Source organism: Cucurbita moschata, unplaced genomic scaffold, assembly GCF_002738365.1.
Source record: "Cucurbita moschata cultivar Rifu unplaced genomic scaffold, Cmos_1.0 Cmo_Scf00056, whole genome shotgun sequence".
NCBI lineage: Eukaryota > Viridiplantae > Streptophyta > Magnoliopsida > Cucurbitales > Cucurbitaceae > Cucurbita > Cucurbita moschata.
In genome coordinates this window covers 647,880-670,820 of record NW_019268572.1, presented here as the reverse complement: position 1 = coordinate 670,820, position 22,941 = coordinate 647,880, and the positions used below count along the sequence as shown (strand labels likewise).

Below are 22,941 nucleotides of genomic sequence, written 5' to 3'. Positions count from 1 at the left end.
TGTATTGCGTCATTTTATACTGCTTGTACAATATCATGTTGTGTTGGAGTATGAGATTTTGTGAAATCTGCGCTCTGGGTACTTGATGGATTTTATTACCTCGTTGAGCATTTGTTTGTTTGCTTGAATGGTTGAATGTACATTAGTTCTAGGAGTATGAATGCATGATTCTCCCTAGATAGGATTAGCAATAGGAATGACATTCGACTAGAGCATGTAGAATATTTTGGCTAGTCTACGACCTAGGACGAAATGTCTCTAGAGGACGAGTGCTATGAAATCGTGAGAGACGATCAGAGGGTGACACCCCAACTCCTAGCTTCGTCGAGACAGCCTAACCATCCTAGACGACCACCATAGGAACCTTGGAGGAAATAAAGATATCATGTGGACTGGTAGCAAACGGTGCAAAGTCCGTGGAGCCTTCACTACCCTTTTCGCTCCACCATGGTACCATTGAGCTATGCATGAGGCTAGTTAGGGTTGTATGGCCTTGAGTGCGAGAGAGTTTAACTAGGCTACCCTGTGTGGAGTTTAACTAGGCATTGATCATGCGGGTTGTAACACACCTAATTTTCTTACCCTACATTAGTGACGTCACTACATGCATGCTTTAAACACATATGCGTAAATTCATAAGAGATACTCTTAAAATAATGTCATGGACTTACATATTTAATTCAACACAAGAAAATAGAGTTAAGAAAGTCTTGAACATAAACAAATTTTCATAAAACACCTATTAACTATTAAATGAAATTCAATGCGTTCTATTGCTCTATCATGATCTATATTGACTTTCATAGTCTTTCCAGCATTCACCGTCATCCGTTGCATGAGAGCTTTATTTTTACTTGAAAAATGTAAGGATAATACAGAGTATTTTAAGAAATATTCAGTAAGTCATCCCACTGTTAGGTTTAGTAATTCAATCACGCACATAACATGATTGGAACCTATATCTTTTAAAACTGTAACATGACCTTGGATTCTTTTCAGTTTCAGGCAGGGTTGGATATGAGATACTTCTCCACACACGGCCCCGTAACAGCACATAGACCCACCAGGCAGGCTTGTTTATGTACTCCATAGGCTTGGCTTGGTCAGGCACAACGCATAGCACATTGCCAAACGCCACATAAAAGGAAAGACTTGCATAATATCATGGCAAACATAAATATCGAAGGTACTCATCCATACTAACATAACATAACGGGGAAGTATCCCAATGCACATGACATACGTACAAGCATGAGGTTCCCATAATTTACATTCATAATAGAGCATTATCATTATTTCCTTTCCACTCTCATCCATGACATATTACATATATGCATTGTGTATACATGGTGGCAATCATCACATTATCCATCAGATAACTTTACATGATAAGGCGTGCATAGCATACATAGCATTTCATTTTATTCATAATATAGTGTAATGGATATCACATGCATACATTAGATAGCATCATATGACAATACAAAGGACACATGAACTTAGCATACAATAATATAGTGCATGCAAGGGCTACAAGGCATGCACCATCATACATCATTCAATTATATAACTCCTACAATAAAATCAAATACTAGAAGCGTGCTTAAAGCTATAGGACCCAGTCACAAATCTCGGAAGGTCTGCCATTCATATACGTGGTATATGTGCCCATAATTTATTTAACTAAGCGAGGTTTATAAGGGATTATCTCGTGCATGCACTCACATGGTTCAAGTAGAAGTAGAATGCAACTTGATCGCCCTTGCAACTTACCCTTTTCAATATCTCTAACTGTTCAACACCTATTTACCAATTTTATATTTTTAGGAGTTTTGGTAATTAAACACATATGTAGACATGACTAATTAAACTTAGATAAAAATATAATAAAAGCTAACAAGATAAAGGTCCCTATATAAGTTTTGTCCTATATCTAGGAACCAAAAAAAAATATTTCTAAGGACTTCTCCTAAATTTCTGTTATGAAAATTGGGCTTCATATATCCAACCTTTACCGTATTGGATTCCATACAAAATATGTTAATCTATGTTATCAATTTAAGTTTAGAATGAAACTTAAACTCAATAAAAGAAGATTGTGCCAAGTGTTTAACAAATTACTTGTGCATTAAGGTGTTTCCTATCTAGGGTACATGTTTGAATTCCAAGAAAGTGTTTTACTCATTATACTAAAGAGCTTCAAATGCACTTGAACTTGAATAAGAACTAACAACACAACACTAGAATTGAAATACAAAACAACAACTAAAGATGTAACACAAACAGAAACTAAATGATAGACTAACAGCAAAAAGGATCCCTAGTTTTGTTCCCCTCTTTACACTTCTTTCTTTTGAATGGGGTGTATTAAATTAGGTGTCACAACTACAAGGAAGAAGAAGAAAACAAAATAAACTGTTCCGAAGTGATGAAAAGGATTTGAAACTCCGAATTTCTTGAAATTATAACTATGACCGCCTTTTATAAACTCTAAGTCCAGGATTTGTATCCAGATCAGTTTGAGAAGTTGCACCGACCACTTGATTTGAGAAGATTTGATGGATTATCTTTCAATGATTTGTCGAATTCGTGATTTCAGAAAAGATCTGTCCATTAAGTCTAGTTGTTAGGCGCATTTCATCTGTTATCCAGCTTTAAGTTGGTTACCTAGGTGCATATGGGTGGCTTCCACATGAAAACATTAAAACTTTGACTAATTATTTACAAACATGACTTCTTTTATACCTATTTAATCTTTTCTAACAAATTATGATTTCAATGTTATAATAATGAGTTGGATGGATGATTCGTGACTCCATGGGATCTTCAATCTGTGCAAGGGTTTGAAGATGCACCAACAAATGGCAAGTCAAATCTATCAAATCTATGAGATGCGTTCCTTTGTTTATGAAAACAACTCCCCCTCCTATAATTGTAGATCATGACACCACAGAGGTTATCAATCTTCTCGAAAGATCTAACAGAGATCAAGAACGTGACCGGCGATATTGAATATCTGCCTCAAAAGTGGAAGTGATTTCCATCAATCATTACCCTCCCCCTTGTGATGAATTCGCCCATTGTCTTACGAAAACTGCTTTTACTTCGGATTTTCCATTTGGGCAGAATCAAAAGTATTAATTTATGGAGTCTATTGCTTATTTGTTTGTATTTTAGGTTTTAAGTAATGATTATATGTAGCAAATAAGTAAATGTTCATTTATAATAAACAAATTTGTATAGAAAAAAGTAATATTTGATAAAGTTATATATGGTAGATAGTAGAGGGATATAAGGTAAAGTTATATATGGTAGATACTAGATGACTATAGGTATATGGTAAATTGAATCATATATGCTGAAGATGTACTTTCTGCATTGTCTATACGAAGTCATCAATATAATCCTCTAGTCAATAAAATCAGGTCTTGTTGGAAAGAGGTAGGATTCTTGAGAAATTCTTTGATTTCCTTCCGCTCTAGTGAGAATCCAAAAAGATCTTCACGAACCCCTGTCCAGGGTGAAGCCGAATACCATGACCACGGAGTAGTGGAAGTTCAATGATAAGGCAACCCTAATCCTCAGCCCAACGATCCAAGCTTTTGTTGAAGCAAGAACCCTTGAATCAAAGTAATTAACACCTCCTTATACAAAATTCGGATCAACCAAGAGATAAGGCTAGAATTAGATTACCTCTGACGATTGAAGATCTAGAAGCAAGATTTGGAAACCTTGTTCTAAATTGAGTCACCCCACAATCGAACTTGATCAAGGCTTGACTAAATGGCTCAAATGCAATTCTACCACAAGAATGGCTTGAAACTTAGAAATGGCAAAATTGATAGTCAGATTTCTAAGGAAAACGTCTCAATTCGAGATCTCAATTACATTCATCCACGAATCTGATTTTTACATAACATATTGTGGGTATTTATAGTCTCCCGACAAAAGACGTTTGTGGCCAGGATTCAATTTCGATCCCCTTTAATCTCCACAAAAGACGAAGTCAATTTTGACCATTTGACCATTACAAAATGAAAACGAAAAAAACAATAAAGTTTTCCAATAAACGTTGATATCTAATTCTAGAAATGATGGTTGAACCGAGTCGATCCAATTTTGTAGATAAAGAATGAATGTTTGTTGAATCTTCTTCGCCTTGGATCGTGTAATAGGTCCAGTTGGAACATTCAGAACACCGTGATTCTTATCATTTTCCCCCTCTTTAAAAGGATTCGTCCTCGAATCAGAAAAATCATCACCTACATCAAAAGGACTCAAGTCAACAACATTGAAAGTAGAATGTACTGAAAAGCCTCCGGGAATATCAATTTTATATGCATTGTTATTAATTCTTTCAAGGACTTGATAAGGGTCATCCCCTCTTGGATGTAACTTTGTCTTCTGTTGAGATGGGAATAGCTCCTTGCGAAAATGTATCCAAACCCAGTCACAAGGTTTAAAAATGATTTCCTTCTGTCCTTTGTTAATCCTTGAATCAAATTTGAAATTTTGGTTCTCAGTTCTCTCCTTAGTCTCCTTGTGCAATGTTTTGATCAAGTCTGCCGTACTTGTGGCTGTGTCACTCACAACAATATTAGAAGAAATAGGAAGCAAATCAAGAAGCATAACTGGATTAAGTCCATAAACAACTACAAAAGAAGAACAATGAGTGATACTATGAATTGCTCTATTATATGCAAACTCTATAAATGGCAAACATTTTTCCAAGACTTAATATTCTTAGAAATAATAGCCCTAAGCAATACTTCTAATGTTCTATTAACCACTCAGTTTGTCCATCCGTCTGAGGATGACATACAGTTGAAAACAACAATTTGGTACCCAATTTACCCCACAATACTTTCCAAAAATGACTTAGAAATTTAGCTCCCTATGACTAACAATTATTCTAGGGATTCCATGTAATCTTACTACTCACCTAAAAAATGAGTCAGCAACATGTTGTGCATCGTCCGTCTTGTTGCATGCAATAAAATGAGTCATCTTACTAAATCTGTCTACCATAACAAAAATACTATCTTTACCCTTTTTAGTGTGCGGTAAATCAAGAACAAAATTCATAGATATATTAGTCCAAGGTTCGTTAGGTACTCAAAGGAGTGTACAATCCATTTGGTTGTGATCTAGATTTAGCTTCTTTGCATTTAAAGCATTGACTACAAAACTTATGAACATCATGCTTCATTTTCGGCCAAAAAAAGTGTTCATGCAACACATTATAAGTTTTATTAATCCCAAAATGTCCCATTAAGCCACCCTTCTTTTACAAGAAAATCTTTGATAGAGCATTTAGAAATGCAAAGCTTACTTTTCTTAAATAAGAATTCATGAAACACATAATAATCATCCAGAGCTATTTTTGTAAGACAAGATGCATAAATAATTCCAAAGTCTTGGTAATCTCGATATAATTCTTTAATATGCTCAAATCCAAGAATTTTTGCACTAAGAGAAGTAAAAAGATTGTACCTTCTAGATAATGCATCAGCTACCACATTATCCTTACCTTGCTTATATTTAATGACATACGGAAATGTTTCAATAAATTCCACCCACTTTGCATGCCTACGGTTCAATTTGCTTTGACCCTTAAGATACTTCAAGCTTTCATGATTAGAGTGGATCACAAATTCTCTAGGCCATAAGTAGTGTTGCCACACCTACAATGTGCGTACTAAAGCAAATAATTCTTTATCATAGGTAGGATAGTTCAATGCTGCCCCATTTATTTTTCACTAAAATACATTACCGATTTTCCATCTTGCATCAAAACAGCACCTATGCCCAAACCACTTGCATCTCACTCAATTTCAAAAGTTTTATCAAAGTTAGGCAAGACAAGTAATGGTGCATTGGTTAATTTATTCTTAAGCTCATTGAATGCATTCTTTTGCATATCTCCCCATTTAAAAACAACATTCTTTTTCACTTAATCATTTAAGCTATGGTGCTAAAATCTTTTATAAATCTCCTATAGAAGCTAGCTAACCCATAAAAACTATGAACTTCACTTGCATTTTGTGGTGTTGGTCAATCTCTGATTGTTTTAACTTCCTCTTCATCTACTTCTACTTCATTTTTACCAACTATGAAGCCAAGAAAGTTAACTTTTTCCGTGCAAAAACTACACTTATTAAAATTAGCATAACGTTTCTCTTTTCTAAGTGTAATCAAAACTAACTTAACATGCTCATGCAAAGTCTTTGAATAAATTAAAATATCATCAAAATACACAACAACATGCTTTCCTAAATATTCTCTCAAAACGTGATTCATTAAGCGCATAAATGTACTAGGAGCATTAGTTAATCCAAAAGGCATAACAAGTCATTCATATAATCCAAACTTAGTTTTGAACGCGATTTTTCATTCGTCTCCTACATGCATTCTAATTTGATGATATCCAGATTTCTAGTAATGACTGCCCCTGGTATGAAGTCTATTTTATGTTCAATACCTCTAATGGAAAGTAGTCCTTTAGGGACTTCATCTTGGAATACGTCATCAAATTCCTGTAAAAGAGATTGAAACATACTAGGCAAAGACAAATTGTTATCGTTAGAAACCAAACATCCTTCCTTGTACACAAGTACAAAGATGGTTTTTTGTGAGAACAGTGCCCTTCTAACCTCTCCAACTCTAGCCAAACAACTCACCTTCTTTCCTTTTTTTTTTTTTTTTTCAATTTCATTCTTTTTCACTATGTTTTTCTCTTTGATTTTTCTCTATTTTTTCACTCAACTCTTATTTTTCTTTCAACTCTTTTTTCTCCGACTCTTTCTTTTTTTCTTCCAACTTTAATTGATCAGCAAATACATTTGCAGAACTCAAAGGTACAAGAGTGGTTTTTCTACCATCTTTTACAAAAGAATACCTATTCAAATATCCATCAGAATTCCATTCCCGTTCTCAACCCATGACCAATATGAGCTCGAGGTTTCCTTCGTCACTCCCGGAACTTCTTCGTAGTGGCTCCGTTCCATGCCTCATTTCATACATAACCCTCCTGTCAAATTGTCATGGTTGGCCAAGCAATATATCTCCAGCATGCATTGGTAAAACATCACAAAGAACTTCATCTTTATATTTTCCCAAAGTAAAAGATATTAAAGCTTGAGAAGTTACCTTCATTGTTCCACTGTCATTGAGCCATTGAAGCTTGTAAGGTTTAGGATGGTGTTGGGTTGGAATTAGCAACCTTTTGATCAGCATGGTACTTACAACATTGGTGCAGCTTCCACTATCAATTACAAGACTACAAGGAGTCCCCTTGACTAAACACCTTGTGTGAAATAGGTTGTCTCTTTGATCATCAACATCATTCTCTGTAACTTGAGTTTTAAGAAGTCTTCTGGTAACAAGTACCAAATGACTCCCATCTTCCAGTTCCTCCTCATTCTCCTGGATTTCTTCTTCAACTAGCTCATCCTGGTTAGTTTCCTCACAATCTATGATAACTTGTCCATTCTTGACGATCATGACTCTCTTGTTAGGACAATCACGACTAAGATGACCAATTTCTTGACATTTCCAATATTTGATGTCTCTATTTCTTTCTCGAATCTCCTTATATTCTTCCGCTTTCTCTTTACCCTTAGAGGTCTCAGCTTTGTTCTTTTTGTCAAGATCATACTTGCCTCCAACTTTGAAATCTATCTTTTCAATATTTGCATTCTTTTTCCAAGTGTTGAAAGTAGTAGACTTTGAAATATCATACCTCTTGGAGTTCTTCTCCCAACCTAGTTGTCCTTCGATTTTGACAGCAAGGTGTAACAATTCTTGCACATCAAAGTACGCTTGCCTATCCACTTGATGAGCAATTTGTCGGGTTAACCCACCAAGGAATCTAGCCATTGTATCTTCCTCATCTTCATCAATACATGCTCTATTCATAAGGGCCTTCATTTCTTTGTAATATTTGTCAACACTTTTGGATCCTGAGTACTCGAGAATAATGCTTAGGAATGTACCTTTTTCTCATTAATGTCTTCAGCTCCTCCCACGTTTCAATTGGTTCTTCATAATTTCTCCTCCACTCTGATTTCAAAGAAAACATGCTCAATCGAAAATACTCCTCTAGATCAGATCTCATTCAGCCACAGCAAACTTCAACTTTCTTTCTTCACTGAAATTGTTGCAATCGAAAACATGCTCAATTTTGCTCTCATATTGCAAATACTCCTCTGGATCAGATCTCCCATAGAAAGTTGGAATGTTTGTTGAATCTTCTTCGCCTAGGATCGTGTAATAGGTCCAGTTGGAACATTTAGAACACTGTCATTCTTATCACTCAAGGATCAGTAGGCCCTAGGGTTGATTCGGTTTATGCTGTCCAGAAACTTGGCTTTCAACATCATGAAGGAGAAGATAATGTCGGATCTGTTCAAGGCATTGTCGAATATGTACTAAAACCGTCAACTATAAATAAGTTGTATTTGATGTGTAGATTATTCAATCTACAAATGTCTAAAGGTCATACAAATGAATTCAGTATGATTGTAAGTCAACTGACTTCGGTGGAAATTAATTTTGAAGATGAAGCTAAATCACTGATTTTGATGACATTTTTACCCAAGTCTTGGGATACTATTATTGTTGTGATTAGCCGTTCCCAAGGATCTGAAAAACTAAAGTTTGATAAAATATGAGATGTAGTTCTCAGCAAACATATTCGCAAATGAGAAATTTGAAATTCATCTGGTAGTGCTCTCATTGTTGACCAAATGGGAAGAAGTAAATCGAAGGGACCAAACAAAGGCCGATCAAAATCAAAGAACCGAACTTTTTTTCCAAACAAACCAAACGTAACGTGTTGGAATTATGGAGAAAAAAATCACTTTCGGATAGATTGTACAAGACCAAAGAGAAAGCAAAATCACACATCAGTGGATGATAATAATTCTATAAATTCAGCAGAAGACAATGGGGATTCTCTAATCTTTAGTGTGGATAGCCCAATTGAATTCTGAATTTTGAATTCAGGTGCATCTTTCCATTCGTCTCCAAATAAGGAATTATTTCAAAATTTCAAATCTTGAAATTTTAACAAGGCGTATCTTGCTAAGAACAAAGCCTTGAAGATTAAAGAAAATGTGGATGTCTGCATAAAAACTCTCGTAGGAAATTAATGGATATTAAAGGATGTCACATATATTCCTAGTCTCAAGAAGAACATGATCTCTATTGGTTAGCTAGATAACACGAGTTATGCATCAGAGTTTGGGAAGAGTTCATGAAAGATTGTGAAGGGTGTTATGGTGGTAGCACGTGGCACAAAATATAGTACCTTATACACCACTGCATGTTGTATAAACATGACTACTATTGCAGAGAGTGCTTCCAATTCAAGTTTATGGCACAATAGACTTGGACATATGAGCGTCAAAGAAATGAAGGTGTTAACTACGAAAGAAGTTTCAAAAGGCATGAAATCTGTTGATGTGGATCCTTGTGAGAGCTGTGTTATGGACAAACAAAAACAAGTTAGCTTCACAAAGATGGTTAGAGAACTGAATAAAGTGCGATTGGAAATGGTCCATACAGACGTTTAGGAACCATCTCCAGTTCCATCACTTGGTGGATCAAAGTTCTACGTCACCTTCATTCATGATTTCAGCAAGAAGGTATGGATTTATTTCCTCAAATACAAGTCAGATGTGTTTGCCACCTTCAAGAAGTAGAAGCTAAAGTTGAAAATGTCTGAGGTCTCACAATGGAAGAGAGTATGACAAGTCAGAATTCAAAGCATTTTGTGCCGCTAAGGGAATTAATGGAGATAATTCCCGATAAGACAAGGCAAAATGGTGTTGCTAAAAGGATGAACATAACATTAAATGAGCTGGCAAGAACTATGAGTATTCATTTTGATTAATAGAGAGTCATCAGTACCCTTGAAGTTTAAGTTAACAAAAGAGGAGAAATTTTGGTTGTCCTACGTATGTTCATGTTGATCTAGAGAATAGAGACAAGTTTGACACTGAGACTGTGAAATGCTACTTTATAAGTTATGGTTCTGACATGTATGTTCATGTTGTAGAGAAGAGAGACAAACTTGGCACTGAGACTATGAAATGCTACTTCATAAGCTATGATTCTGACATGTTTGAGTACAGGTTTTGAGATGACAAGAACAGAAAAATCATAAGACATTGTTACGTGACTTTCGATGAAAATGTTATTTACAAGAACAAATAAAAGAAAGGTTTCAAGACAACGAAGCAAGTAGGAGTTGAGATTAAGTTGCAGAAAATTTCACATTCTGATGTTATACCAGTACTCAAGAAATTTTTGAGCTTGTTGCTAAGGAACGAGAGATGGAGCAAGCGACACCCAAGTGTTTTAAAAGATCATCCAAAACTATTAGAGTATGGGATAGATATTCACTTCTATATCGGGTAAACCTATATATCAAGTAAAGCATTCATTTTGATATTCAAAATAGTTGACATACGTTTTATAAAACACCCTTCATCTAAGTAGCTGAATTCAATTTTTTTCCTAAACATTTTAAAATTTCAATTGAAATGCCTAATAGTAATTAAATGAATGGAGCAAAATCAAATCTCTTAAGACATTAAAGGCAAGGATAAAAAGAAATACATACCTTGAAGAGTCTTCAATAACAACAAAGTTATGATGGGCGTAATGAAATTTTGAAAAGTAATGGTTTAAACTGAAAAGTTAGGTTCAATGGTACAATAAGAACGACCTCTACCTCTATAGTTTATCATTATTTTAGCAATTTTTGTTCAAATAATGTTAAACTGAACATAATACCCATTTTGATCTGTATTTTTCACATTCATAACTGATAATTACATGCAATACAGTTGCCATACATAGACTCCTTCCAGTGTCAATAGAGGATTCGATAAGATGCCTGTTTGAAAGGCTTTTAGTATGCATCTTTTAGATTTCAGCTTCTATATCTTCAATTGTCTTTAGTTAGGACGGCTACACAAAATTTACGACCACAATAACAAAAAATAAGAAAACTTGGAACTATACATGCATACATACAAACTATCTTCATTCCTCTCTGGGAATCCACCTACTCCACCACAGGCTCTTGCTTCGTCGGCTGAACTCGTCCATGCTTTCGTTTAACGTTTTTAGGATCTTCCGTTGCACCTTCAGAATCGAAGCCAGAGCGTTTCTTTCAGCACTCGCTTTCTTCTTCGGCACGATTTCCTGCAAGTTCAAAACAACAAGACAACATTCAAGCCATTCTCTCATTTTTCTCTATGACAGCTCGATTTTTAATAAAAAAGAAAAGAAGAGGGCAGTTTTCATAAACAGACTTTGAGCTCCAGAAGCTGAGCTTCAGTGAAGCCGCCATCCTGCTCAGTTCCTGATTTTGCCATTAGCTGAATGATCCAATTAGCAGCTTCAGTGTAGTCTTGCTGTGTAGCTCTAAAGAATTGCAGCCTCAGTTTCTGCACCAAGGACAGAGCCAATAAACCTTCCCTGTCGAAGTATGGGTGAGCTAAAGCTGCCTTAGCGCTCGTTCTTTGTCGTGCTTTGTATCGAACCATTGACGTCAACAGTTCCCATCCTATTCCTTCATCTAAACCCAACAATTCAAAGCCCTTTCTTAGGTCAGCACTGGCACGAGGCTCCACGCTTTTCCTCCATGCGACTAAGTCATAGTCACACCTCTTCAATTGACGGTTAAACTGTATGAGGCCGCTATCTGTCCGCATTGCTGGAAATGCCTTCAAGAACAAACCAAATTGCAAGTGTCACTAATAACCAATATGCATCAACAATGACTTGAAAAATCACTCTGAAGTTCATAGTATTAACATCATTACTTAAATGTTGATATACCATACTGATTGGATTAGAGTAATGCTTCAGTGTGTTAAAAAAGACATACTTAGTCATCACTCATCAATTCAATCAGCATGTCATGTCAACATTGAAATATAGTCTTAACGAACGAGACTAGTTCGAATTAGACTTACCATCTGTAGGAAGATGAGACCGGTGCTGTAGATATCAAATCTATCAGGGAGGTTCATCTGTTAAGCCCATGGCATATCATCAAACTCAAAAACCATTAATAAAGCTTAGAAATTTGAGCATCGCCACATCGACGTTTTACAATGCTGCGCACCTGCCATAGGACTGGGGAAAGTGCGGTTGCCACTGGAGCCGAGGGAGCGGATGGAGTTTGAGTGCTCATGATATATTGCTCTGGGGCAGCATATCTTCAATGGGAACAGTCATAAATCATTACACAAAGTAGACATGAAAAGGCATGTACAGCAGCAGTTTCAGACTAAAGCTACCAAAACTACGAGACCGAAAATTTTGGATCAATCACCATACAGTTCCCTCACTCCCCTGATACGTTCGGTTACATAATTAGAGAGAACATACCTAGGATCCAATAGAAACTCCTTTGGAATATAGTTAATTCCAACTCGAAGATCAGCTGCAGCTCCAAGATCAATGATTTTGAAAGTGCGAGATCCTGCTCGGGTATAAAATGAGAGAAGAAAATTGTTAATAACATAAATTCAAATAGAAGCCATATTTATTTACCTTAGCTAGTTACCTTCAGAGAAAATGATATTCTGTGGCTTGATATCCCTATGCACAATCCCTGTGGAGTGAAGACTATCCAATGCAAATAAGAGCTGTCGCATGATGGTCTGAATGATTCTATTCTCCCTTTCCAACCCTTTTGGCAGCTGCTGGCCCTCCCCGAGAATCATCCTCTCTACCTGACTTTCAAAGCCATCACTTAGCTATCTATCTATTTCGGAAGTGTAAAAGTTGCAGCAGCGAATTTACATCACACTAATGCCTTATTCGATTCATAAGTGTTTTATAAGAGAGAGTACCAACATTATAGGGAAAATCTTTGGATTGCATTAAATCTGCCAATGTTGCTTCCCCTTCAAACTTCCATATGAGCCAATATTCCCCACCTCCTTTCTTTGAAGAATTCTGGGAATAAATTCAACATTAGTCAAATAACAGAAGAACTCCAACATATATATAATGATTTTTTTTAACGTAAATGGATTTCTAATGACTAATTTCTTAGTTTTCCAAATGTAGCAATGTATTTTAAAACCTAGGAATTAGGGAACATAAAAAGGGAAATGGTCGCTATACTAACTTATTTTTTCAAAACCAAAAACCAAACATGATTCTGAAACAGGCAATTAATAAAATGATGTCCTAAATTAAGAGGGTATTAATAGCCAAATGGAGCAACACCTCAAGGAAACCATACACGAAGTCTGCACAGCTATTAGCACAAGCTCGTCGCACTCGTTCGTTCATCCAAATTTCAACTGCACCATACTCAGTAGCCTTTTTCAAGACAAGGTCGCCCTCCTTCTGGTAAAAATGAAAAACTATATTTTAACAAATGTATACATGCATTCATTGCACATTAAGTAGCTAAAGCTATAGCATTCATTTGGTAGTTCTATCTTCCTCAAATAATACTAAATTCTAAGACCAACAATTTTTATGATCACGACCGTTTAAACAACTAATAATTTCTCATCCCACAGTGCTTTTAAAAATCTAAAAACACTTTAGAAGTAGTGCTTAATTAGTACTTTTATCGAACAATTGTGTATCGAGATCACTACACTAAGAAATCTAATTTAAATTTCAATTCAAACTCGCTCTTAAGGGACAATAATGATCAACTTAAATAAGCTGAGAGGTAAAACTAAAAACGAAGCAAGCTCCGAGTGTACCTTCTCTGAAGGATTTTTAGCCAGTGCCACTCTATAGACCACACCAAACGCTCCTTCTCCCAACTTCTTTCCCAAAACAAAATCATCCTGCCAATAGAAAAGAAATTCAACGACGAAAATTCTCAAAATCAAAGAAAAGTTGTGATATAAACTAGACATTGGCAAACCTTTCTGAAAGTGGGTCTGAAAATCCTCTCGACGAATGCAAGAATAAACATATCAAAGAAGCCAGGAGCCACTCCAGGAGTGGCCCAGAGATAAGAAAGAGTGCCCAAAGCCAGAATCGCACCAGGAATTGTGAGAGTTAATCCATTAGGCTTCGGCAAAGTGCTTCTGTAAATGATATCACCGCACTCCATCACCGTACAAGGAAGCCCCACTCCCACACCCACAAACAGATTATGAACCACATCGATGAGCTCGGTGCCTAGAGCCGAAACCACAACCCTTCTCGGATTCTTAATCGATACCCTCCAACAGTAGGCCGATTCGAAGGCCGATTTGTGCTTGAACCTGATCTTCTTGCCGAGAAATGGCGAAGTGGGGTGTTTCAAATGGCGCGGCTGGAGCTTTGAGACTCCAATACTAACCCCACCTGCTGCAGCAACGGCGGCGGCCATGGATGAAAAGAATGAAAGGAGTAATTGGACGAAGGGGAAGGGGAATGCCAGAGAATAGATACTGGCGACGATTGAGTGAAGCTTTGAATTTCGACCACAAGTGTGAATTTCAATTTTTTGATATTTTTGTTGGGAGGATCAATAAGGACAGTTTAATTTTCAGGTAGTATTGTGATTGTGTGGAGGCGAATTGGTGGGTTGGATTGGAGAGTAATAAGCACCACAAATGACACGCAGAGTTGCGTATTTGAAATTTGGGCTTATTGGTTGCGTTGGTTCATCATCAAGTTCGGATATCTTGATCTTCTTAAAATGTTGGTGTCGTCTTGTAGAGGTCGACGCTTGGCTTTCGGTGTTTCCAACTTTGATATGTCTTTTATTTTCTTCTCCCATCCTTCATTTTGTGTTTATGATGGAGAATCAACTTGGTTGCTCGCCTCCATTCTAATCATTTTTTTCTCCAAAACTAACACATGTATTGTTCTTAATGAGAACAAAAAAATATGTTAAAAAAAAAAATTAAAAAGAACCCCTTATAATTAAAAGGTTCCGATAGGATCTTTGGAGTCAACTATACTATCGTTTCGATCAGACCTCATCAGAGTAGAAAATTAAAAAATAATTTAATTTTGTTGAGTTAAACAATTTACTTCATATGTAGCCGATTTGCTATCATCAAGTTGTACAATTATCTTTCCAACATATTTTATCGGTTGAGGTTGACTTTATTTATACTTATTACAAATTTTGAACTCGTATATAAGACTCGTTCTTGGTTAAATATGAACTGTCTATTAAACTATGTGACAGCCTAAAGTAGCACACAGCTCGACGGTCAAAAATACTCATTGTCCCTAACTTAGTATACAACACGTCAGTTCGGGTTTTTTGCGTGGATTAGTTAGACTAAGAATACTAATACATATCTTCTTATAACATCCCAAGCTCGCCATTAGCCGATATTGTCCTCTTTAGGCTTTTTCTTTTTCGAGCTTCCCCTCAACATTTTTAAAACGTGTCTGCTAAAAAGAGGTTTCTAAACTCTTATAAAGAATGTTTCGTTCCCTTCTCCAACCGATGTAGGATCTTACAATTCAACCCCCCTTGATATCCAGCATCTTCATTGACACACTGCCCTGAGTCCGACTCTAATATAACTTGTAACCGTTCAAGCCCACCACAGCAAATATTGTCTTTTTTGGGTTTCCCCTCAAAGTTTGCAAATATTGTCCTCCTCCTCCCCTAAGGTTTTTAAAATGCGTCTACTACGAGAGGTTTTTAGACCTTTAGAAAGAATAATTCGTTATCGACTCAACATCTAGAAGCTCATATCATTGTAGGCATCCACAAACTCATCCTAAGCATGACTTGTGTCATAAATGTGAGCCATCGAGCACCAATGAGATCCCTTAAGTCTTCAACAATCTTCTTTGGTTTCTGTATTTAAAATTTTTAACCCGTCAAGAAAATTGTTAGAAATACAAGTGGATTTAATACCTTTTGCCATGACATCACAAGTTTCCCTCTGAACCCTTTACACTGCTTTCCCAAAAGAGCAAACTACTCAAAGAGTGGCAGTAGGGATGAGAATGCTCAGAAATAGTTAATGCAGAAATATAGATAGATGAACATAATAAGAAAATGCTTTGAAGTAATAGAGCGCCTTAAAAATAGAACCTGTGAATTGAGAAAAAATACCCTTGTCACAGTCGTGGAATATTATATAATATGAAACTGTGAAATGGACTGGATTTAAACGCCAAAAAAAATACGGAGGCAAATGGTTTTAGATATATGTAGATGTAATGCCTCTAGGTTGCAGTTTTAAATGTACGGAATAAGGTACAAGAAAAACAATGGGGTTGCTTGGATACCCACGAGGAGCTCCTCTAGCTCCATGTTTCTTCAAGTTTTATTCAAGTCATCAAAATATGAATAGAATCATTACAAAATATGAAATTCTAATGCAGAAGAAAGCGGGGAACGCCAACCAAGTGCAGCATGTTCGAAGAAAGGAGGATGAGTTCAGAAAGAGTGGGGGCATAAGATGTAATATCTTTTTAACGCCTCCCAGATGCCACCGATTCAGTAGAAAACAGATTCTTTACTCGGGAAAGAATTGAATCGTGTGCCGGGTCATATGGGTGATCCTTGGAAGGAATCTCCAAAATTGCAGGAATTGGCTTGTTGTAGCTATCTACCAGAAACCTGATCATGTTTGCAACCTGAAATTCAAAAAAAAAATGAAACCAATATTGAAAAATTTAACCAAAACAGATGTTCCTAATGGCCACAGAGAATAAAAAGGTGTAAACATATGGGAACGCCAAATTGCATTAATCCATAAAACAACTTACATATTGACTAATCATCACTATTGCAATATCCTCCCTTGTTGTAAACTCTTTGAAAGCATCTTCAATTTGTTTCACAGTTGTCTCTAAGACGTTAGAGTTAAACTTTAGAGACGTAAGAAGAGGATAGAAAGACAAGTCAAAGTGCATATTTGATAAATGGAAAAAACTATCATAACACAAAATGGCTCTGTAAACCCATGGAATAAGATGAACAGATTCCTATCAAGTAGTGAAAATTTTGTTTTTGGTTTAATCACAGCACCATCGGTCACTGATATTTAGCTATCAACCACGTGGCATCAAACCAAAAGTTGTCATGGAGACATCAGTACATTACACATGAAAACATTTTAAATACACTTCATTTGCAAATATTAAAAACAGCCATCCATGCTACAAAAAGATGATTTACTACTGCAGGTCTTTGTACAATGCGAGCTAAATTCCAGTGCTAGGCCGGTCAATCTGGATTCTAGATCACACACACACATATCTCATGCAGAACATTTTTTTCTTTTAAATAAGAAACAAGAAGGTATGGTATTACAAAATAAATAAATAAAATAAAACAAAAAATAAAAAAGGAAAGCGACGTCCCTAGTCCCTAGTCCCTAGCCAAAGAAGACTGCAAACATTTATTTCCAATGGGGAAAAGGAGAAATAAGTTCACATAAAGAAAGTGTCGCAAATGATAGAGAATTTAAGAAATGATCTAAGGACTTCTCTTTATTCATGAAGATTCTATCATTCCTTTCAAGCCATAAATCCAGAAAACATTAGTGAATTGAAGCCAAAGGCCCTTCTTTACCAAAATTGTTGGTAATAGAATGTTGATGTCCAAGGGTGGACCACAACCAATTGAATGTGGAAGAATATAATTCCAAAAAATTTCAGCATAGGAGCAATGAAGGAAGAGATGAACTTCCGACTCTAGATCTTTATTGCATAGAGGAGACACCATCTCAGAAACCCAAAAAAAAGAAACACAAAAGGCCCTTTCAATTATTTTTTTTATTTTTTATTTTAAATCTAAATGAATGGAGATGATGATAATTAAACAATAATAATAATAAACCAAAACCTCTTGATAGTTTGTCCCTTTAATCTTTTGGCCTACTCAGTGAATGATTATTTTTCAAATAAATTTTTAACTAAAAAAATTAAACATTGCCAATGCTAATGTACATATCTATAGCAGCCCACGACATGAAAATGTAGAAGCTATGTCATAAACATGAAAAATGAAAGAAGCTATGTCATCAAATTATCTTATTTATATCAAGGGACTGAGACAACTTGATAAGAATCATGGTATTCAACAAGCTTCAATTGAACCTACGATCCATGGCCAAGAAGATTCAACAAGTGTTCCTTCTTCATCTACGAGACCATTTGGAGCTTTGGAAGTTAAGATTTGCAAGGTTGAAGTGGAACATAGGGTTATCTTAAATAGCACTTGATCAATAATTTCCTTGTAGACTTTATTTATTATTTTAATTTCATAACTCTTTTTAGTGGGCATTTGAAGGGTAGAAGGAAGAACTTGTCAATCATGGTCACTCACTTCTTTTAGTGGCTATGTGAAGGATGGGGGGTTTCTTTTGTGGAGAGGCTATAGATATCCACAAAATGGCAGGTAAAAACAAGATTATGAGATTATAAATGAATGAAATGAGCTCTCAAATTGAGACTTTCACCCTAAAAAATTTGAGCATCATTCTTGCCATTTCTAAGATTTCAAGTCATTCTTAGGGTAGATTGCATTCAAGTCATTCAATCAAGTCTTGATCAAATTCCATGGTGGAACGACTCAATTTAAGGTAAAGTTTCAAATCTTGTATCTAGATCTTTGATCTTAAGAGGTAATCTAATTCGATTTTTGTTTCTTGGTTGATCGAAATTTTGTATAAGAAGGTATTAATTTCTTTGATTCAAGAGTCTAACTTCAACAAAAGCTTGGATCGTTGGGCTAAGGATTAGGATTGACTTATCACAACTACTTCAATCACAGTTAGTGTCCCACCTGACCACAATTTTTATATCATAATAACAAAATTCTATCATGAACAAAAATTGAGACACTCGACTTGATAATAAAATATAACCATATTTTGTTAATTTGATTTTACACACAGATTTGTTATAGCCATTTAATATTCTTATAGGTCAAATTGGGAAACCAAATTATCTACTTAGGGGAAAGTATTCGCTGTTTACCAAATTCCATCTTAGCTCTGATGATTTTTTCAGGAAATTCTGCAATGATAAAACATAAATTGGAGGGAAAACAAATTTTCATCTTGGTTTAGACCAAATCCTTAAATGTGTCATAACTAAGTTTCAAAGTGGAATACTACAAGTTTTGGAGCTAATTTAGAATATCATATATATCACTGGGAATTTTTGTGAAAAGCTAACGTTCAAAATGGACTATTTTAAATTACAAGGATGTCAGCAAGTTTCACACGATTTAGACACGAAGTGTGAGCCTAACAAAATAGGATGCCAAAGCTACAAGCGAAATGGAAAATCAGAGTTGCAAGATATTTGCATCAGAGGGATACTTACTAGAGTCCACTATAAGGTAATTAGTTTTTCTTCGCAGGTCAACATTACCAACTCCAGCAAGAAGAAATCCAACCACCGTATCCTATTATAAAGAAATTTCAGATTAAACGTATAACCAAAAACCATGCATAGTTCAAGATACAAAACACAACAGAATAAGCTGGAGCCCAATCATTATCATTATCAATATGTAGATTTTTTTCTTTTTTTAATAATATTATCCAGATGCTTTATATTTCCTTGAAATTTGGCAATTAACTGAAGAATAAACATAAAATTACAGAAGAAAAACATTGAATAATGGATGTTTATCTATCAAATTTGACAGTTTCGGAGAAAAACTAATACTAAAGATTTTACTGTTGGGTTCAAGACTAACTACTAATGTAAACGTGACTAACTAGCAGATTTGCTTTGACACACGTACAAGTAGAAGCCTATTAAGATTCAGGTTTACAAGGTACTTGGACCACATACGATACAAGATAAGATCACATGTTTATCTGTAAAAAGAAAACCAAACACCAAAATCAGATAACAATAAGATCAAACAAGTACGGAATATTGACTCCTAGTAAAATTCGAGTCAATTTAATAGTTTAAGGTACCCAGAAAGAAAAGCTGTTGCAATATGGAAATGTATTGGACATACCTCATCAGCAATCATAGAAATAAGCGCTGAGTTTTTGGTGGGGATTTGAGCTTTTCCAGCCATTTACGAGATGTAGCTACGAAAAGAATTATAAACAATTATACTGCTAATCTTAATTAACAAAACACGAAAGAAAATCCCCATAAAATTAAGCGGGATCAGAGGCGGGGAGTGTTATCCCAACAGGGGTCAAATCTCCAATTCACAGCGAGATAGGCAGAAGCAAAAGAATAAAAGAAAAAAAAAAACAACAACGACAGCAAGGGAACGAAACTAAAAGGCATGAGATTGAGAATGTACAACTCAGAAATCGAACAATGGGGTTTAGGGTAACAGTTGGGAGCAAGCGTAGCAGTGAAATTCAAAGTTTGTTAGTGAAAATCAGGAGTAGAAGAGAAGGGATTGAAGCTAGGAATCGAGATCCGGCGACAAAAAGGAGGGTGAGGTGAAATGGATCAGTGTAAATACCTAGAAGCCGAATTTGTGATCGGAGGAATTTTGTTCGTCGGACACGGAGCTTTCCAAGATCCGAAATTCGAATGCAGGCAATCAAGACAATTCTCTTCCATCCAACACCGGACGGGTGTATGCTTTGATTCGATCCGGTTTTGGCTGGACTGAATACTAAACCGACCTGATTCGGGTCAGGTCGTTTCGGTTCAGTTATAATTTCTTTACCACGGTTGGATGATATTTTTCCCTTATTTTTTATTTCTCAAAATGTGTCGTAAGATATGTTTCTATACTTGTCCATGATATTCCTCTTCATTAGTCAACGACTATTCTCTTCTCAAACAAAATACACATTTTGTTCAGCACTTGAGTCACCTTTGACTATACTCGAAGCTCACAACTTTCTTGTTAAGCACTTGAAGATTCTATTGGCATGACTAAGTTAAAGGCATGACTCTCATACTAAATGATAAGTAATCACCCCAAAGGAAAGTAAGATTCAGATTACTTTGTTCAAATATTTTAAGGAAAAAACACTCCTTTAATATTCAAATCACTCCACAAATAAGATTGATCATGTTAAGCTTGAATGATTATAAACATGCAATCTAACTACATATAATTATAAAGAAACTTAACTCTTGAATAAAGGAAAGGTAAGAACACTTCACCAAATCACTTGAATGAAAAGTAAAATTTAGAGTACCTTGTTATTAAAATAGTAAGAAACTTGATTGAGATTCGAATCACTCTACAAGCAAAATCGATCATGTCAAGTTTGAATGATTTTAAGCATGCAATCTAAATTACATATAATTGCAAAGAAATTTTTCATTGAGTAAATAAAAGCACAAATGTTGTTTTTACTACATTTTTCCAATCTCCTTTACAAATATAACATACATGGTTTATATAGTTTCAAAATGAAAATCTGGGCATTTTAAAAGTGGTAACATTAATACTTTATGACCATAAGTAGTCCCTATGCAAATGTTAAAATAAATAAAAGCCTTAAAATACATTATAGATCAATTTTCCATTTGGTAATTAACAAAAATGAGATCACATATACTAAAATGCTGCCAAATACAAACTTACGTAGCTAAAATGTTGAAAAAATAAATATTAAATTATACAAAATACAAATTTTGGAATTGATCTAAATATATATTTTTTATAATAAATATAGAAATTGATAAGGACAGACAATGTGTAAAAGTTAGAAAAATTATTTAGTATTATTTGGAGCTATAAAACTACCTACCGTTATGGAGTAGAAACTCACCGAGGTGCAAACATAAGTAATTTCCTCCTTGGTTTCCCTTGAAAAATATGGCTCATCTTCTCGCTTAATTAATCAATTAATTAAATAATATACATATATATATATAATTGGAAATGTTTAAATTAATATTTAATATATTATATGTATTAAATATACAGAAGAAAATATATCTAGTTGAATATAATTTTAGTACATAAATGATATTAGATATAAAAGAGTATATTTATTGTATTTGATACATTAAATATAATTTAAATAAAATATTATATTCTAATATGTTGCTACCTTCAAACATATTATTTTGAAAAATAAAATATTATATTCTAATATGTTGCTGCCTTCAAATATATCTCTCATCCTTATATTGCATTCATAGAGTAGTTGAAAGAACCGAAGCAAGTAATTTAGAGACCTACCGGAAGTATCTTTATATTTCTTAAATTGTTGCGCGATTGAAACATTTATTCTCTAATGTGAATTAGAGCTCAAATATGAATCCAATATTAACATGAAAACTGCAATTAAGTGCGAAGGAAGTAGCCCAAAATATTGATTGACCTCGAAAGCTTGATTGACTAATCTTGAAAACCTAAAAAATCTTACGAAATTCACGATTGATCCCGTTTGAATATGACAAAGCATGCTTAATAAAGCTTAACCAATCATAACCAATGATGACAAAGCATGCTTAATAAAGCTTAACCAATCATAACCAATGAAAAACTTTGCTTAATCGTGGAAGAATGACGTCAGAAGATTAATTGAATCTCAAATAGGTGTTTGGTTAGCTGATTCTAGCCGCCCAAACATTTGGGAATATTTAATTCCGTAAGACCATAATTCACAAACTACAAACTACGGACTTTTATTCCAAGTTTAGTAAAGTCAAAACATCATACTTGAAGTGTGTCACTCCAAAGGATCACCTTTGTATTAGATTCACAAATAATATTTAATACCAAGGTAGGCTCTAAATTTCCGAAGAACTAAACTACAAACCTCAACTTGGAGCATAAACTTAATGTTAGCGGTAAAGTTAGACAATTGGATCAAACTCAAAAGGGTAGAGGACTACTAGGAGAAAAACTAGGGCTACCACAGGACCTCAGCTAATTTTGAGCAAAAATAGAGAAGTTACTGCACCAAAAGGCCCAAAATTCTACCTCATCCGACCTAGTCAAGTAGAGGTGGGTTAAGCACATGTGAATGCATCGCACGCCAACAGTCCAAGCCAAAAAAAAAAAAAAAAATGCTT

General features: G+C 35.1%; 2 protein-coding genes, 1 long non-coding RNA gene and 1 other non-coding gene across 6 annotated transcripts; all 4 read right to left on the bottom strand.

Annotated features, from left to right (window-relative positions):
* Nucleotides 1–5,315: 5,315 nt before the first annotated feature.
* LOC111436592 lies at nt 5,316–20,242 on the bottom strand. The gene is made up of 3 exons (XR_002709274.1): nt 20,077–20,242; nt 6,076–6,078; nt 5,316–5,327 (listed from the first exon to the last, which is right to left on the bottom strand). It is a non-coding gene; the product is annotated as an uncharacterized LOC111436592 (long non-coding RNA).
* On the bottom strand, nt 10,795–14,539 carry LOC111436589 (serine/threonine-protein kinase STN7, chloroplastic). Its single transcript, XM_023074340.1, has 10 exons — nt 13,919–14,539; nt 13,752–13,838; nt 13,258–13,380; nt 12,880–12,981; nt 12,587–12,755; nt 12,409–12,502; nt 12,143–12,236; nt 11,991–12,047; nt 11,325–11,738; nt 10,795–11,214 (listed from the first exon to the last, which is right to left on the bottom strand). Exons 1-10 carry the CDS (start codon nt 14,369–14,371, stop codon nt 11,053–11,055), a joined length of 1,755 nt encoding a protein of 584 aa, XP_022930108.1. The 5' UTR covers nt 14,372–14,539; the 3' UTR covers nt 10,795–11,052.
* Nucleotides 16,138–20,565, bottom strand: LOC111436591 (V-type proton ATPase subunit F). Of its 3 annotated transcripts, none has more exons than XM_023074343.1 (5): nt 20,417–20,565; nt 19,949–20,024; nt 19,297–19,378; nt 16,729–16,811; nt 16,138–16,596 (listed from the first exon to the last, which is right to left on the bottom strand). In XM_023074343.1, the coding sequence occupies exons 2-5, from the start codon at nt 20,009–20,011 to the stop codon at nt 16,432–16,434; spliced, it is 393 nt and encodes a 130-aa protein (XP_022930111.1). In that variant the 5' UTR covers nt 20,012–20,024; nt 20,417–20,565; the 3' UTR covers nt 16,138–16,431. The 3 variants fall into 3 exon arrangements, with proteins under 3 accessions (XP_022930111.1, XP_022930112.1, XP_022930110.1); XM_023074344.1 differs by lacking the exon at nt 20,417–20,565 and adding an exon at nt 20,249–20,395; XM_023074342.1 differs by lacking the exons at nt 19,297–19,378; nt 19,949–20,024; nt 20,417–20,565 and adding an exon at nt 17,537–19,281 and having other exon boundaries at nt 16,729–16,809.
* Nucleotides 16,893–17,034, bottom strand: LOC111436608. The gene has a single exon (XR_002709285.1). It is a non-coding gene; the product is annotated as a small nucleolar RNA snoR2/U65 (small nucleolar RNA).
* Nucleotides 20,566–22,941: the final 2,376 nt, after the last annotated feature.